Source organism: Octopus sinensis, linkage group LG8, assembly GCF_006345805.1.
Source record: "Octopus sinensis linkage group LG8, ASM634580v1, whole genome shotgun sequence".
Taxonomy (NCBI): Eukaryota; Metazoa; Mollusca; class Cephalopoda; order Octopoda; family Octopodidae; genus Octopus; species Octopus sinensis.
In genome coordinates this window covers 74976182-74991982 of record NC_043004.1, presented here as the reverse complement: position 1 = coordinate 74991982, position 15801 = coordinate 74976182, and the positions used below count along the sequence as shown (strand labels likewise).

The window sequence follows — 15801 nt, the reverse complement described above, 5'->3', positions numbered from 1 at the left end:
CACAGAAATAAGAGTAAAACATTTTCCCATTTGTTTTCTTTCCTTTTGCTAAATAAAGAGCTGGTGTATCGTGCTGAGAAACACACTGGAGCCAATTCCATAAGAATGACAAAATTCCTCACGTCCTCTCCAGCAGATATTGTCATTTTTTCTGCCGATTTACAAAACTGTGAGTTAATTATTATTTTCATTTTCTCCTCTTTTATCAAATTTTAAAACTTAAACTATTTTTTCTTTATTTATGTGCCCCTTTTCAAGCCTAACCAGGCTCGTGGACCAGGTTTCTCGGATTCTGTGGCGTATGTGTTCCACCCGGGTGGACGGGACGCCAGTCCAGCACAGCATTACTCAAGAAACAGGAAGAACAAGTGAGAGCTCTAGGTGTTGGGACTGAACTGAAAACCACATGGTTGCAAAGTAAGCTTCTTAACCACCCAACCATGCTTCCACCTTTGATTATTTTAGTGGTTAAGCAGTTCGGCTCATGATTGTAAGATCACAAGTTCAATTCCCCGTGGTGCACCGTATCCTTGAGCAAGACACTTTATTCCATGTTGCTCCAGCTGGTGAAGAAGAGCTGTACCTGTAATTCAAAAGGGGCCAGCTTTGTCATAATTTGTGTCATGCTGAATCTCACCCAGCTGTAGAAACCATGGTGAAATAGACAATGGGGCCTGGTGCAGCTCTCCAGCCTTGCCAGCTCCTCTCAAACCGTCCAACCCATGCCAGCATGGAAAACAAACATTAAACAATTCAGATGATGATGGACCACCATTAGTCATAATGCTTCTGTCTTTTGTCTTAAACCACCATCATAAGTATTTCTATTTCGATATCTTTCTCAAGTTCCCTAAAGTTGACCTTTTCTTCTCAGGTAAGCTTGATCCTTGTCAAAAATTCAATGGAGGTTGCAGCCAGGGATGTCACCCTGCACCCAATGGAGAAGCTGAATGCTCATGTAACGGGACTTCCCAAGTAGTGAGTAAATACAAAGCCTGTGTCCCCGAGAACCACAACTGTTCAGACACGGAATTCATTTGTTCAAATGGAAAGTGCATTTTCAAAAGTTGGGTGTGTGACGAGGACGATGACTGCAGGGATGGTTCGGATGAAAACAGCAACTTGTGTGGTCAGTATTTCATTATTTTATTTGGGGTCATTGTCACCATAATTGTTTTAGTCAATGGGCAGTGGCCATGCTGGGGCAACACCTTGAAGCGTTTTAGTCAATCATATAGACCCCCAGAAATCATTTCAAAGTCTGATATCTATTTTGTCAATATCTGTTTATCAAACTTCTAACATTGAGTACATTTACAAAGAAGAGCTTTTTATTGTTAATGTAAAAGCAGAGAGAGAGAGAGGCCTAGCACACACACACAAATACACACATGCATACAAACACATACATATGCACACATACATACACACATATACATAGGCACATAAACACAAACATATATTTACAAATATAATAAATGAAGATGGATGGACAATGACTGCAATTCACACTACAAACGATTTGACAACATGGTAATTTACTTGCAATAGGTGTATTTCAAAAGTGACCAAGATCACAACATTTCCCCTGGATGGGACGCCAGTCTATCACAGCATTACTCATTTATAGCAGAGTGAACTGGACAAACATAAAATGAAGTATATTGCTCAAGAACCCAACATACTGCCCAATCTAGGAATCGAAACTACAATCTTGCACTTGTGAATGCAACACTGTGACCACTAGGCTACATGTCTTCACAATAATGCTACATGTCTTCACAATAATGTGTGTATTCATTCTTAATTGTTTCTTTTTTTTGTATAATGTATTTTATAACATGAATTAAATTAATTAATTAAAACAAACTTCTTTCATCATTACATTTATAACTTCACCAAGTTCAGAAATTTTTGCTTTATTAAATCCATTTACATGTCATATTATTCTCATTTTATGTCGTACGATTACCACTGAGAACTAATATTTCTCATCCTCCTCTCCACCAGCGACCCACACTTGTGAGAAGACTCAGTACAGATGCAACAATGGACGCTGTATCAATCATCTGTTTCGTTGTGATTTTGATGATGATTGTCATGACAACTCAGATGAAATTGGTTGTGGTAAGATTGACCTCTATCATTCATCATCATCCTCATCATCGTTGTCATCATTGTCAATATCATCATCATCATCAACAACAACCATCAATATCATCATTTAATGTCCACTTTTTTTCCATGCTTGTCTGGATCAGAAGGAATCTGTTGAAGCAGATTTTCTACATCCTGGATGCCTTTCCTGCCACCAACACTCACCTGTTTCCAAGCAGAAGAACTTTAAGCCATTGCCAGGCATGTTTCCATGGAAGACCGAAAATAAAGGATGTTGCTTGGATGATGATGATGTTTGTTTTACAGCAATTGTACGACATCAAGGCAAAGAAGCACAAGCATGCACACATACATGCACACACATTTACACCCATGCATGTGCACACACACACACATGCACGCATGCATGCATGTGTGCACACACACATACACACATTACCTATTTCTTTACTACCCACAAGCAGCTAAACACAGAGAGGACAAACAAGAACAGACAAATGGATTAAGTCAATTATATCGACCCCAGTGCGTAACTGGTACTTAGTTTATTGACCCCGAAAGGATGAAAGGCAAAGTCGACCTCGGTGGAATTTGAACTCAGAACGTAAAGACAGACAAAATACCGCTTAGCATTTCGCCTGGCATGCTAATGATTCTGCCAGCTCTCTGCCTTTACATACACACATTACCATTATTATCACCATTTAACTTCTGTTTTTCATGCTAGTATGGATCGGATGCTTTGACTGGATCCAACCACTACAGGGCCTTGTTGTGTCTAATGTCTGCTTTGGCAAGGTTTCCAGAACTGAAAGCCATTCCTAATGTTAGCTTCTTTAAAGGGGTACTGCATGTTTTTTTTTATAGGGGTTCTTCTTTATAGGGGTACTGCACGTTTTTTTTATAGGGGTACTGCATGTTTTTTCCATGGCTCCAGCACTAGTGAAATCACCAGATAATTTCATAGACAAGAACCCCTTGACAGAGAAGGATTACAGAACTGGGAGGGGTGGCTTTGAGCCAGATGATAAGAGGTTGAAATATAATAAAAGGACAGGAACAAGTGTCTTGCTGTCGAGTAAACACATGGCTTCCCAGTAGAAAAGGGAGAAAGGATCGTGGAAAAGCAGTGTCAGGGTGTAAGCTTGAGGTGGATAGAGAGAGACTAGAGGAGGAGAATCGAGGATAGCTGGGTGGATAGTTAGGTCTATGAGAATGTGAAAGGAGAGTAACAGAGAGTAGAGATGAAGACAGAAGGGAAAAGAGTAAATGGTGAATATGGATGGAAACGTGTTCAATGATGAGTCTCAGTTTGGGGAAATTTAAGGTAAATAGAAGTGACTTGTGGAGGAGGAGGAGAAGATAGGAGATAAAACATACATAGAAAAGAAGATGGAGAGCAACAGCATAATAAAAGCATACATATACGAAATAGAGGGAAATGAGCTGAAGAGTGGCAGAGAGAAAAAATGCACAGTGACAGAGACAGGAGTCAGAGGTACATAGGGATGGATATTGTGAGTAAATAAAAGTGAAATCAGTGACAGATATGAGAGGGTGCTCAAGGAGAACTAGCATTCAGTGGGTGGTGTGGAGAATACTGGCAGGGTGGCAACAGAAGTGGTTACAAGAAGAGAGGGGTACTCAAAGCACAAGAATAGGGAAGGAATAAGTGCAGTTCTTCTTTCATATAACTACATCAGCTGAGTAATAGTACTGTGGTTAGCGGGGTGGGTCTTACAAAAATGATTTTCTGAGAAGGCTTGACAGGTATAGTTTGGGTGTACAGGAATAAATACTAATGACATGCTTTCAGCACCTTATTTTTACTGACATTGGTAGGTTTTCTTGAGCATGACAAAATCCCAATTCATCTCCGTCCTTTCCTATGAGGCCTAACAATATGACTTTGCTGCTTCGTTCCATGTCTTCTTGGATCTCCAAATTAAGTCCACATTTAACAATCAGCTCTTCGTTATGCAACTCCCCTCCTTCGTTCCTTGCACATTGCATGACCAAACCAGTCAAGTTTAACTGCATCATACAATGCCATAGGACATAAAGCATCTGTAGTGGTTAAGTGTGTATGTAAACAAATACGTAAACCGATTCATGATTGAAAGGAATTTATTTACAGGGCTTGATTTGTTAGAGGTACACTACATACAAAATGTAGGCAACTGCTACGAGTTACTAGAAATACAGAGTACATATTAGGAATGAATATGTTTGCATGTGTGCGTTTGTCATTCGAAACAGTAGTCTATTGGCACTTCAAACATTTCTCTCTGTCTCTGCGGTCTGCCAAAACCTTGGGTCGTAGATAGATCTATCTCGTCTGTCTGCTCCCGCCTGTCTGCTCAGTGTTGTATGCGTCTGTATTTATAACAAACAGTGGCAGCTAGAAAGACAGACATACTGCAGCAGAGTTTGTACTTAAATAGGTCAGCCCTTGTCCAGTTGAACTTCGCCTGACATGCTGAGGTCGCAGGTTAAAGGGAGATGATCAATCAAATTTTGACAGGACAAAGAAAACCTTTTTTCACGCCTGTTGATCGTCGTGGTTTGGACAACCGAGAATTCTTGGATTCGGTTTCGAATCTAGGCTTAGAGAAGGAAGTGTTAATTCTTACACATCTTATAGACAACCAATATTTAATATGAAAAAGCTAATATTTTGCTTTGACCATATTTGTACAACCCTAATGTAAAGAATGAAATTTTTCAAACATAGTTTTTTTACAATTAACTCTTTTTTTTTATTTAACTGTTAATTTTATTTTGTGTTTTTAAATGAATATTTCATCATTCATTTCCAGATGCCTCAACTTGTGGCCCAGCACAGTTTACCTGCAAGAATTCCCGTTGCATTGATGCTGCACAGGTTTGTGATGGCTATGACCAATGTCGGGATGGAGAGCAGACTGATGAAAAGAACTGCCGTAAGTATTTAATTGCTTATAGCAACTTTACCTGTCTGGCGTCTTTAGGAGGGAAATTTTATCAGGTACATATCTGAGAGGTGCATCCATAAAACCAAAGAACTTTAAAAATGGTTCTATGGTGTAAACTTCCTGTTTTAAGGAGATCTAAATTAAAATCTTCCAAGAGAATTTGAAGTTAATTTTGTTCCAAACACCAAATTACTAATTATAAAGTTGCTTCGTTATATTCTTCGTTATTTTCAAAATTAATTAAAACAAAGACAGAGCATTCCGAGAGAAACATGGTAACAAAAGGTTAAAGTATCTTGGCAACTGACCTTTCTCATTTTCTAATTATTGGATCTGTGATGCAGATGTTTATTCAGTAAACGGCAACAGCAATAACAACACTAAAATGTCTCTAGCCACAATTCTTATTCTACAGAATTACCGATATTTGCTTCATTCCTGGATGTATCTCACTCATTTCATTGCCTCAATTTAAAAACTCAATGGAGACTGAATTTCTTGCTCATGTTATCTCTTGATTGGTTGAAGTCATATTCTCTCAGTTAAGGGACCTGAACAAATCACTTAAAACCCAAATCCTCATTCCTCATGGGGCAGAGACCATCCATGACTTTTCCTCAGTTTTCAACTCTCAGCCATCTTTTCTGAACTCTTATTGGTGTTGAATTGTCATCAATGACATTCCCTCTCTGATCTAAGTCTGCTTCATGTCCGCCTGTCCCTTGGTTTCCAGGTTTCATATTTATATTTATATCGATGAAGTGGGAATGTATGTGAGAGAGGGAGAAAGAGAGAGCATGTGTGTAGGTGTGCACACACATGAATGCATGTGTCTGTGTGTGTGTGTGTGTGTGTGTGTGCTGCAAATGATTATCTCCTGCTAGCAATATAAACACGAGTGCTTATATGCACCCCAAGTCCCTTACGAGAGATTCTTTCATGGTAAAAAGGCAGAATTCTGTCTTGTAACACAATATTCACTTTTAAGTGTGGATAAATATTCCTTTTTGGAATTAAGACCACTTACGTTACCAATAATTATATTTCAAGACATGAGTTCAAATCAGGATTCTTACAAACCAAATACAAAAAGGGAAAACTCACAAATAGCTTTTAACAAAAAGGGCCCAAAGATACCATTTTGTTAAGGGGCTATTTTCCAATATAAAAAGCACCCAACTCTGATTACGTTGGTGGTGAGTTAGATTAATTTGGCATCAAAATCAGTCTTAAATGATAGCAATTATTGGGATGATTAATATTCCGAAATATTCTTCCTTCCAGCCAACAACATGACGTGTCCAGAGAATAAAGTGAAATGCCCAAACTCTAATATTTGTGTCAGAATACATCTGCTGTGTGATGGAGATGATGACTGCGGGGACAACTCAGATGAGAACGCAATGTTTTGCAAAGCTGCAAACTGTACAGGTTTGTAAAGAATTCTTCAAACATTTTCACAAGGTTTATAAAATTTTGGTACAAGGCCAGCAATTTCGGGGGGTGGGGGTAAATCAGTTACATTGACCCCAGTTTTTAACTGGTACTTATTTTATTGACCCCCAAAAGTGATGAAAGGCAAAGTCGACCTCGGCAGAATTAGAACTCAGAATGTAAGGACAGACAAATGTTGCAAAGTATTTTGTCTGATGTGTTAATGATTCTGCCTTTCTATTTTGGCACAAGGCCTGAAATTTTGGGGGAAGGGGCCAATCGATTAGATCGACTCCAGTACACAACTGGTACTTAATTCATTGACCTGAAAGGATGACAGGCAAAGTCGACCTCAGCAGAATTAGAACTCAGAATGTATGGACAAACGAAATGTTTTGCAGCATTTTGTCTGATGTGTTAATGATTCTGCCAGCTTGCCATTTTCACAATGTGTAAAACTAATTTCAAATTTTGTCACAAGGCCAGCAATTTATGGGGAGTGGGATAAGTCAATTACATTAACCCCAGTATTTAACTGGTACTTATTTTATCAACCCTATAAGGGATGACAGGCAAAGTCAACCTCAGCAGAATTAGAACTCAAAATGTAAGGATGGACAGAACGCTGCAAAGTATCCAGCCTGGCATGCTAATGATTCTGCCAACTCACTACCCTTCCCAATGTGTAATATTAATTGCTGAATATAATTACAGGTATGGCTGATTGCACACTAGCAATTAATTTTTACCTCAAATATAATTGCAAATGTGCTGTAAAAATACTTGAAACGTTTGAGAATTGAGTAATGACTCTGTGCCTGGTTTTTCTTTCAGGCCATTTCCGATGCCTGCAAGCCAATCGCTGTATTCCTTCTCATTGGTATTGTGATGGTGCTGAAGATTGTTCAACTGGGGAAGACGAACCAACTAACTGTAAGTAAAGAAGCACATTTTTATATTTCTATGTCGATCTAAGAAGTGACACAGATTGTCGAAAAAAATCAATGTTTCCTTCTCAAGCCATGCCAGGCTCATGAAGGCCGGTTTCCTGGTTTTAATGGTGTATATATTCCCCACCTGGATGGGATGCCAGTCCATCACAGAATTAACTCATTTTTGCCAGCTGAGTGGACTGGAGCAATGTGAAATGAAGTGTTTTGCTCAAGAACATGTGTAACCCAGTTGAGGAATTGAAACCACAATCTTACAATCATGAGTCCAACACCCTAACCACTAAGCTATGCACCTCCAAAGTAAAGGCTGATACAGTTTGGCACCAGTGACGTCACAACTCATTTCTACAGCTGAGTAAACTGGAGCAGCATGAAATAAAGTTTCTTGCTCAAGAGTACAACACACAGCCCAGTCCAGGAATAGAACTCATTGCCTCACCATTGTTAGCCTAACACTCTAACCACTGAGCCATGCATCTTCACCTGTAGATTGTAAAGCTCTTTGCAATTTCTACAGCTCAATGAGTTCAATGGCAGACCTGTGTTAGACTGGTTAATGTTTAACTGTTTCAGAGCTTTGATGGTTAATATTTAGTGTAAAATAGAATTTCAGGAATTCTTATCAGATACAAAGAAGCAAAACAAACATTAACGATTGAAACGAACATTAACGATTATCTTCTTCATTAGTGAGATTGGATTCACATCAAAGAGCAATGGCCTACTTGGCTACCATCCTGGGAATATAGTCCATAGATTAAGGAATAAAAAAATAATAAATGCGCCCTTTTAAAGCCTAGCCAGGCTCATAGGCCCGGTTTCCCGGTTTCAATGGTGTATGTGTTCCCCAGCTGGATGGGACGCCAGTCCATCGCAACATTACTCGTTTTTGCCAGCTGAGTGGACAGGAGCAATATGAAATGAAGTGTTTTGCTCAAAAACACAATGTGTCGCCTGGTACAGGAATCGAAACCACAATCTTACAATCATGATTCTGGCACCCTAACCACTAAGCCAAGTGCCTCCACAGTTTAAGGAATACCACAATGAAAGTTGCATATCAATATCCAAATTCTTATGTACTATGGGGAACCTCACAGCAAGAAACTCTCTCCCCTTCATTCCAGAAGACCACCATTTATATCCTCTCCCAGTTCTTGCCCTGTTAACAATGTCTGGCTTGTGAAATAATTTGCAATCTATAAAATATAGAATATCTCAAAATATCAAAATTCTTTGGTAAAATGACAGAATTTGTTGAGGTGGATTTCCTAAGGTCAGATGCCCTTCCTGTCATCAACCTTCATTTATTTCCAAGTATGATAATATTTCCCCATGTTTTTTACAATAGACCAGAAACAAAGGATACCAGTTGCATAATGGTGACATTCATTTATTATTATTATTATTATGCAATGCTTGTGTAAGTCAGACAAGAATATGTTAGGGCAATTTATTCTATGGTTGGATGCTTTTCTTGTTGCCAACCCTAATCTGTTTTCAAATGAAGTAGTAATCTCCCAGTCTATGGAACAACAAACCACCCAGACATGTTAACAAGGAGTCCTGGAAACAAACACCATAATGAGTACGGCTTTTGTTTACTGCTCAGCTACTTGCACATTCATTTCATGAGTAGGCTGTTCCATTGACTAACTGTGCATGCTGTTCCATGCACAGGCTGTTCCATTGATTAACTGGAACACTTGTCATCAGAACTGACAGAGTAATCACTTCTTTACACAGAGCATACCTTAAATATAGCTACAGCAAACACACACATGTAAACTGGCCATGCTGGTGCAGTCTCAAAATCTCACACGTTCTATTCGGTGCCACAAATCTTCAGAGATATCTCAATGGTTTTTTAACGAACCAATGAATGTTAATTTGGTTTCAAACCATTTTAGTATCCACAATTATCATCCGTAGTGGTGTGACTGGAGTTTGTGCCACCGAGAGTGGTTCTTAAGTTTGCTACCCTCTACTCCAAGAAAGACCAGCTGGGGAGATCATACCCTTGCCCTTTTTAGGTACACTATGTATCTGGAGTCTTATAGGGATAAACTTTAAACCTAAAATTTCATTAAATTGTAGTTTAGGGTAAACACTAGTGTTGTAGGTGCTGCTGTACTTCATCTTCAAATGCAGGAATTTCATTAAGAGTGAAGCAATTCTGTAGGGGCCTCAGCCCCTTTCACCACTAATAACAGAGCTGCCCAGACAAAAAACACACAAGCTTTGTTGTGCCAAATGTTGCAGCTCTGGGCCAGATGCTTCAATCATCCTCACTGCTCATTCTTGCTGCACCACTACAAGTCCTCTTCTTTCTGAAGCCAGATGGAATGGTTTGCTTTTCTCATAATTTTCTGGCAACACTTTTTTCTCTCCTTTGCAGCTTTGTTTTGAAATTTCATGAAGTTTTCAACAATATGAAATAATGGTTAAACTTTAATTCTAAAATTTATTGAAGAACTAAATCATATGATATAATAGTCTTGGAGTAATAATTCCATTGTGAAGCTGTTGCAATGATGTTTGTTGTCTCTCAAGTCTGAGAAAGGTGATATCAAAGCTTCTCACTGAACAGCCTGCACAAACAATTTGTTAATAATGATCAAATGTTTGTGTTGTTCATTAGCTCAGTCCTGTCATCAAATCGATATTGTTTGTTTCAGTGCACCATGTGCCACATGTTTAGATGTTGATGAGGAGGTTGCAGAGCAATGTGAAATGAAGTCTTTTGATGAAGAACGCAACACATCCCCTGGTATGGGAATTGAAATTACAATAATGTGATAGCATCCAGATTGTATTGTGAGACCTAGTCCAATGCCTCTCCTTGTCTGGTTTCAATTAAATAGATTTAGCCTTTAATCAGTCAGCTTCAATGTAATAATTCTGAGACCCCCTTCAGTCACGACACAGACCATGGGATTGCACCTAGAAAGCTACCCTCCCTGGCACAAGTCCGGGCAAGGTTGTTTATGGAAGACCAGCAGTCACCCATGCATACCGGTCTCCTCTCTCCACGCTACCAGTGTTATCCAAGGGAAAGGCAACGGCCGATAGAACTTGGCACCTGTGAAATCGCAACCCATTTCTATAGCTGAGTGAACTGGAGCAACATGAAATAAAGTGTCTTGCTCAAGAACACAACACGCAGCCCAGTCCGGGATTCAAGCTCACAACCTCACGATCATAAGCTCGATGCTCTAACCACTGAGCCATGCACCTTCACATTAATGTAATAATATACAGGCTGTAACGTTGTATTTAAATGGGCATCAAATGTGATGAATACATCAAAACTCCCTCAAATAAAGTGATTCCTCCTCTTTAAAAGACGTTAAGGCAACAATGGACATTATTTTTTCTGCCCAATGAAATTTTATATAAAATCTGTGCAGTTGTTTATTTCAGGTCATGTGAATTTAACGTGCGCCAGCCACATGTTTGCATGCGGCTCAGGAGGATGCATCTATAAAGCCTGGATGTGCGATGGAGAAAATGATTGCTCTGATGGTTCGGATGAAGCGATTGATTGTCGTAAGTCACTGATTGTCTTACTTTCCTTTATCTTCATTAATATATATAAAAAAAAACAAAGTTTGTTATGTCCAACGGGAGTCGGTCATGTTCCATGAGAGTATCTTGGTCAGCCTGAGAACTTTTCAGCCGACCCTACTACATCTACCCCACACAAAGACTGCTTCCTCTGTTAACCTACCTGCTATGCCGCTGCACCTCCTATGTGTTTATAGCTTGCACTGGGTACACTGTATGGAATTTCTACCAACACCTTTTCTACATATCAAGCAGAGTCATTTCCCAGAAGGGATTAGGGATTTGTCTGTTTTCCCACTTACTAATACTTTGGTCTTTATTAACGCTAAGGATCTTGGATCACAGGCCTTGCTTCCTTACCCAAATATCTTTCTATCATTCTACTATAGATTCAACTATAAGAACGAGGCCATTAAAATAGAGAAGTAACCATAGGTAACAAGTCTTGAATACCTCTGTTATGGCCTGGAGGGTCAAAGAACTGAGCTGTGGTGAACTCCTGCCTGCATAGTAAATTCATTGCTATATTCGTTACTGACTTTCACCTTTCTGACAGCATCCCTTTACATGGCTTGGATGGCTCTCACCACCCAGTCATCTACCCTTAGCTTCTGCAGTGACCAATAGATGAGGGACTAGGTACCTTGTTAAATGCTTTCTCCATATTAACAAATACCAAGTACAGAGGTTACCTAGTTCACTGAGTGTGTCTCCTGTGGTTGCCTTATTAAGACAATAGCACCAGCAGCACTTCTCCCTGGCACAAAACCAAACTGCATCTCATCTAGGTTGACCCTTACTTGAGATACAACCCTTTCTGAAACTTTCATGGCCTGACCCAGCAATTTGCTACAATGCAATATTCTGAGAAAAAAAGAAGTTGTGTTTCTAAAACTATTCAATAATTTATATAATAATAAAAATGAAAATAAAAATAAAACACTATAACATGTTTCTTATAAATAATGATGGAAAGTTCAGAAGCTCCAGGTTCATAATAAAATACTTCTCATTGCAGATGGGCATGCATCTGTGTGTGAATCATTAACTGCAATAATTAAAAAGGGATTAATCTTTAGCACTGACAAGTCTTAGTCCCTTTCAGAGGCTGAAGTATTTTTTTGCTATCTTGAATCCCTTGGAGTGAAATTGTCATATTTACTACATTTATTATATTAGTTAGAAATCATGCATATTTCATCATCATCATCATCATCATCATCATCATCATCATCATCACCATCACCATCATCATCATTGTTTAACATCCGCTTTTCCATGCTCACATGAGGCAGAGTTTATACAACTGGACTCCCTTCTTGTCATCAACCCTTACCTGTTTCCAAGCAAGGTAATATTTCCCTGTGACCAGATATCTCTCAGAAGACATCTCTCAGACAAAGAGCACTGCTTGCATGGTACCATTTTGCTTACACTATCATGCGATTTCAAAGAAGAAATGGTGTGTTTAACTGCACTTTGCAGACTTAATTGCTAAGGCATTGCCATGGAGATTGGCCGGTGACACTCACGGCAACAGCCTTGTTCTGATTTCAATATTGCTAAAGTCCACTTTAGTTTTCATCTTTCTAGGACTGATGAAAGAAAGTACCAGTTAAGTACTTGGGTCACTGAAATGTACTTAGACATCGACACCATCCACAGGAAAATGCCTGTATCATCATCATCATCATCATTGTTTAATGTCCGCTTTCCATGCTAGCATGGGTTGGACGATTCGACAGGGGTCTGGGAAGCCAGGAGGCTGCACCAGGCTCTAGTCTGATCTGGCAGTGTTTCTACAGCTTGATGCCCTTCCTAATCCTAACCACTCCGAGGGTGTAGTGGGTGCTTTTTATGTGCCAGGGGAGGCTGGCAATGGCCATGATCAGTTGGTGCTTTTTATAACAAACCAGAATTTATGTTATTTTCCTTTATTAAAATATTTACTCTTGACTTGTGTTTCAGGAAATATTGCATGTGGTGCTGATGAATTTAACTGCACGCATAACCGCAATATTGGAATTTACCCATGCATTAAAAAAACATTTGTATGTGATGGAGATAAAAACTGTGCCGATGGAGAGGATGAACGCCAGTCTTGTCCACCAGATGTCTGTGATGATAATGAGTTTGCGTGTGCAAATGGTGGCTGCATTCTATCAAAATTTGTTTGTGATCGTGAAGACGATTGTGGTGATCGTTCTGATGAACATGACAATTGTGGTAAGTACTTCTGTATACATATATATATATATTAATATGGATACTGTGTGGCCAAAAGTTTGGGACATTTCTTTAAAAATTAAAGTTATTGAGTCCACGTACAATTTGATTCAAATATATAAAATATATATAACGGGAAGCTTTATGAAAATAGACAAAAGACGAAGGCAAGTGGAAAACAAACAAACAATTGTATTAGTATGGCGCTCAGGAAATATAAATAAAACAAGTCTTTAACGTTTCGAACCTACGCTCTTCAACAGAAAGATATACAGAGAGAGAAAAACGCAGAAAGAAGGAGAGAAAAAAAATGCGTGCAGTAACTAACGAACCAACAATATGACTCTCCCCAGACACAACAGAATATGCTTCAACACAGGAATTCACATAAAGAATCTTGCAAACCAAATACAAAAACGAAATTACTGTTTAGCATTTAATCCAGCCATGACCAACCCAAAATATTCAATTTCATGTTGAAACTGTCAAGATCTGGCCTCTTGCACTTACCCTACTGTGTCATTCTAAAAATAAACAATCACATCATCAAAGCCTCAGAACTACAAGACAATGCATAATTAATTGAAAAACGATTAATTGCAACTGAATTTGAACGTTAAAGGGTTAAGGAAAATGGATGTTTCTATCTCTTTCTCTGGTTTCAATCATTGGATGGCAGCCGTGCTGGGGGAGACTTCTTTGAAAGGTTTTAGTCATACAAATCAACCCAAGGATTTATGTTCTGTTTCTTTTCTTTTTTCTTGATGGGGTTGGATGGGGGAGCAGTTAGCTCTGGTTCTTAGTCTATTGATCTCTTTTGCAAAACCACTAAGTTACAGGGACATAAAAAGACCAACACCAGTTGTTAGGCTGTGGTGATAGGCAAACACAGACACAGACACACACATGATGGGCTTCCCCACAGTTTCCATCAAGCAAATTCACTCATAAGGCATTGGTTTGCCCAAAATAATAGCAGAAGACATTTGTCCAAAGTGTCACAGTATGGGACTGAACCAGAGACCACCTGGTTGCAAAGTGAGCTTCTTAACCACACAGTCAGTGTTAATAGTCACACCATTGTTGGTAACAAGCTAAGTAACAGGTGTAAATGATCATCATCATCATCATTTAACGTCTGTTGTCCATGCTGGCATGGGTCGGACGGTTGCTGGTAAACTGAGTGGCTGCACCAGACTCCAGTCTGATTTGGCATGGTTTCTATGGCTGGATGCCCTGCTTAACCCCAACCACTCTGAGAGGGCAATGAGTGCTTTTATATGCCACTGGCACAAGGGCCAGTATCTGCCACGGCTATGATTTCATATGGCTTGATGAGTCTTCCTTCTCAAGCACAGCAGATTGCCAAAGGTCTCAGTCATCTGAGGCCCAACACTCAAGAAAACTGTGTAACACACACATATACATCGTTAAATGAAAATCCAAATGAATTATTGAAATTGATTGTGATTTCAGAATATCCAGAATGTGGAGCAGACCTTTTCACTTGTGACAACCATCGATGCATCCTTAATTCATGGGTTTGTGATGGAGATAACGATTGCCGTGATAATTCAGATGAAAAAGAATCCGTTTGCTGTGAGTGTCCCATCATTTTTTTCTTTGTTTTTGCTTTCTTTCTTCAGAGATTCATCATCATCATTTAACGTCCGTTTTCCGTGCTAGCATGGGTTGGACGGTTCGACCGGGGTCTGGTAAACCATGGAGGCTGCACCAGGCTCTAGTCTGATTTGGCAGTGCTTCTACAGCTGGATGCCCTTCCTAACGCCAACCACTCCGTGAGTGTAGTGGGTGTTTTTTACGTGCCACCAGCACAGGGGCCAGAGCAAGCTGGCAAACGGCCATGATCGATTGGTGCTTTTATGTGTCACTGACACGGACACCAGTCAGGCGGCACTGGCATCTGCCATGTTTGGACGGTGCTTTTTACGTGTCACCAGCACAGGTGTCTTAACTACAATTTCCATTTGATTTTTATTTTGATGTTGACGTACTTGACTCAATAGGTTTTGCCTCAATAGATTCTAGAGACAAAATAATGGTGGAACATGAGATTGTCTTTTATATTCTATTATCTTCTAGTTTTACTCGTTGCAGTTATTGGACTGTGGCCATGCTGGGGTATTACAGGGACACAAATGAACTAACACCAATTGTCAAGTCATGATGAGGAAAACAACAATGCACACACAAGTGCACACACGCACACACACATGCACACACACACACATATGCACACACACACACATATGCACACACACACTCATATACAACAGGCTTCCACACAGTTTCCGTCTACTGAACTCATTGGTCAGCTCTGGTTGTATAATATATGCATATATGTGTGAGAGGGATTGTATATATCTTTTACTTGTTCCAGTCACTAGACTACGGCCATGCTGGGGCACTGCTTTGAAGAAATTTGGTTGAAAATTTCTTTTTTTTATCTGTTACGCCTGGTGCTAATTCTATCATTCTCTTTTGCCAAACTGCTAAGTTATGGGGTGCAAGTACACCAACACCAGTTG

General features: G+C 39.5%; 1 protein-coding gene across 1 annotated transcript in view; it reads left to right on the top strand.

Moving 5' to 3' along the window:
- The window catches only part of LOC115214850 (low-density lipoprotein receptor-related protein 2-like), a 107450-nt gene that overhangs the window by 24108 nt on the left and 67541 nt on the right, over positions 1-15801 (top strand). The window contains exons 13-21 of the mRNA XM_036505467.1: positions 59-169; positions 875-1129; positions 2011-2127; positions 4938-5060; positions 6357-6503; positions 7341-7439; positions 10883-11008; positions 12995-13252; positions 14729-14851. Of these exons, the coding sequence (XP_036361360.1) occupies positions 59-169; positions 875-1129; positions 2011-2127; positions 4938-5060; positions 6357-6503; positions 7341-7439; positions 10883-11008; positions 12995-13252; positions 14729-14851 (1359 nt within the window). The remainder of the gene's footprint in view (positions 1-58; positions 170-874; positions 1130-2010; positions 2128-4937; positions 5061-6356; positions 6504-7340; positions 7440-10882; positions 11009-12994; positions 13253-14728; positions 14852-15801) is intronic.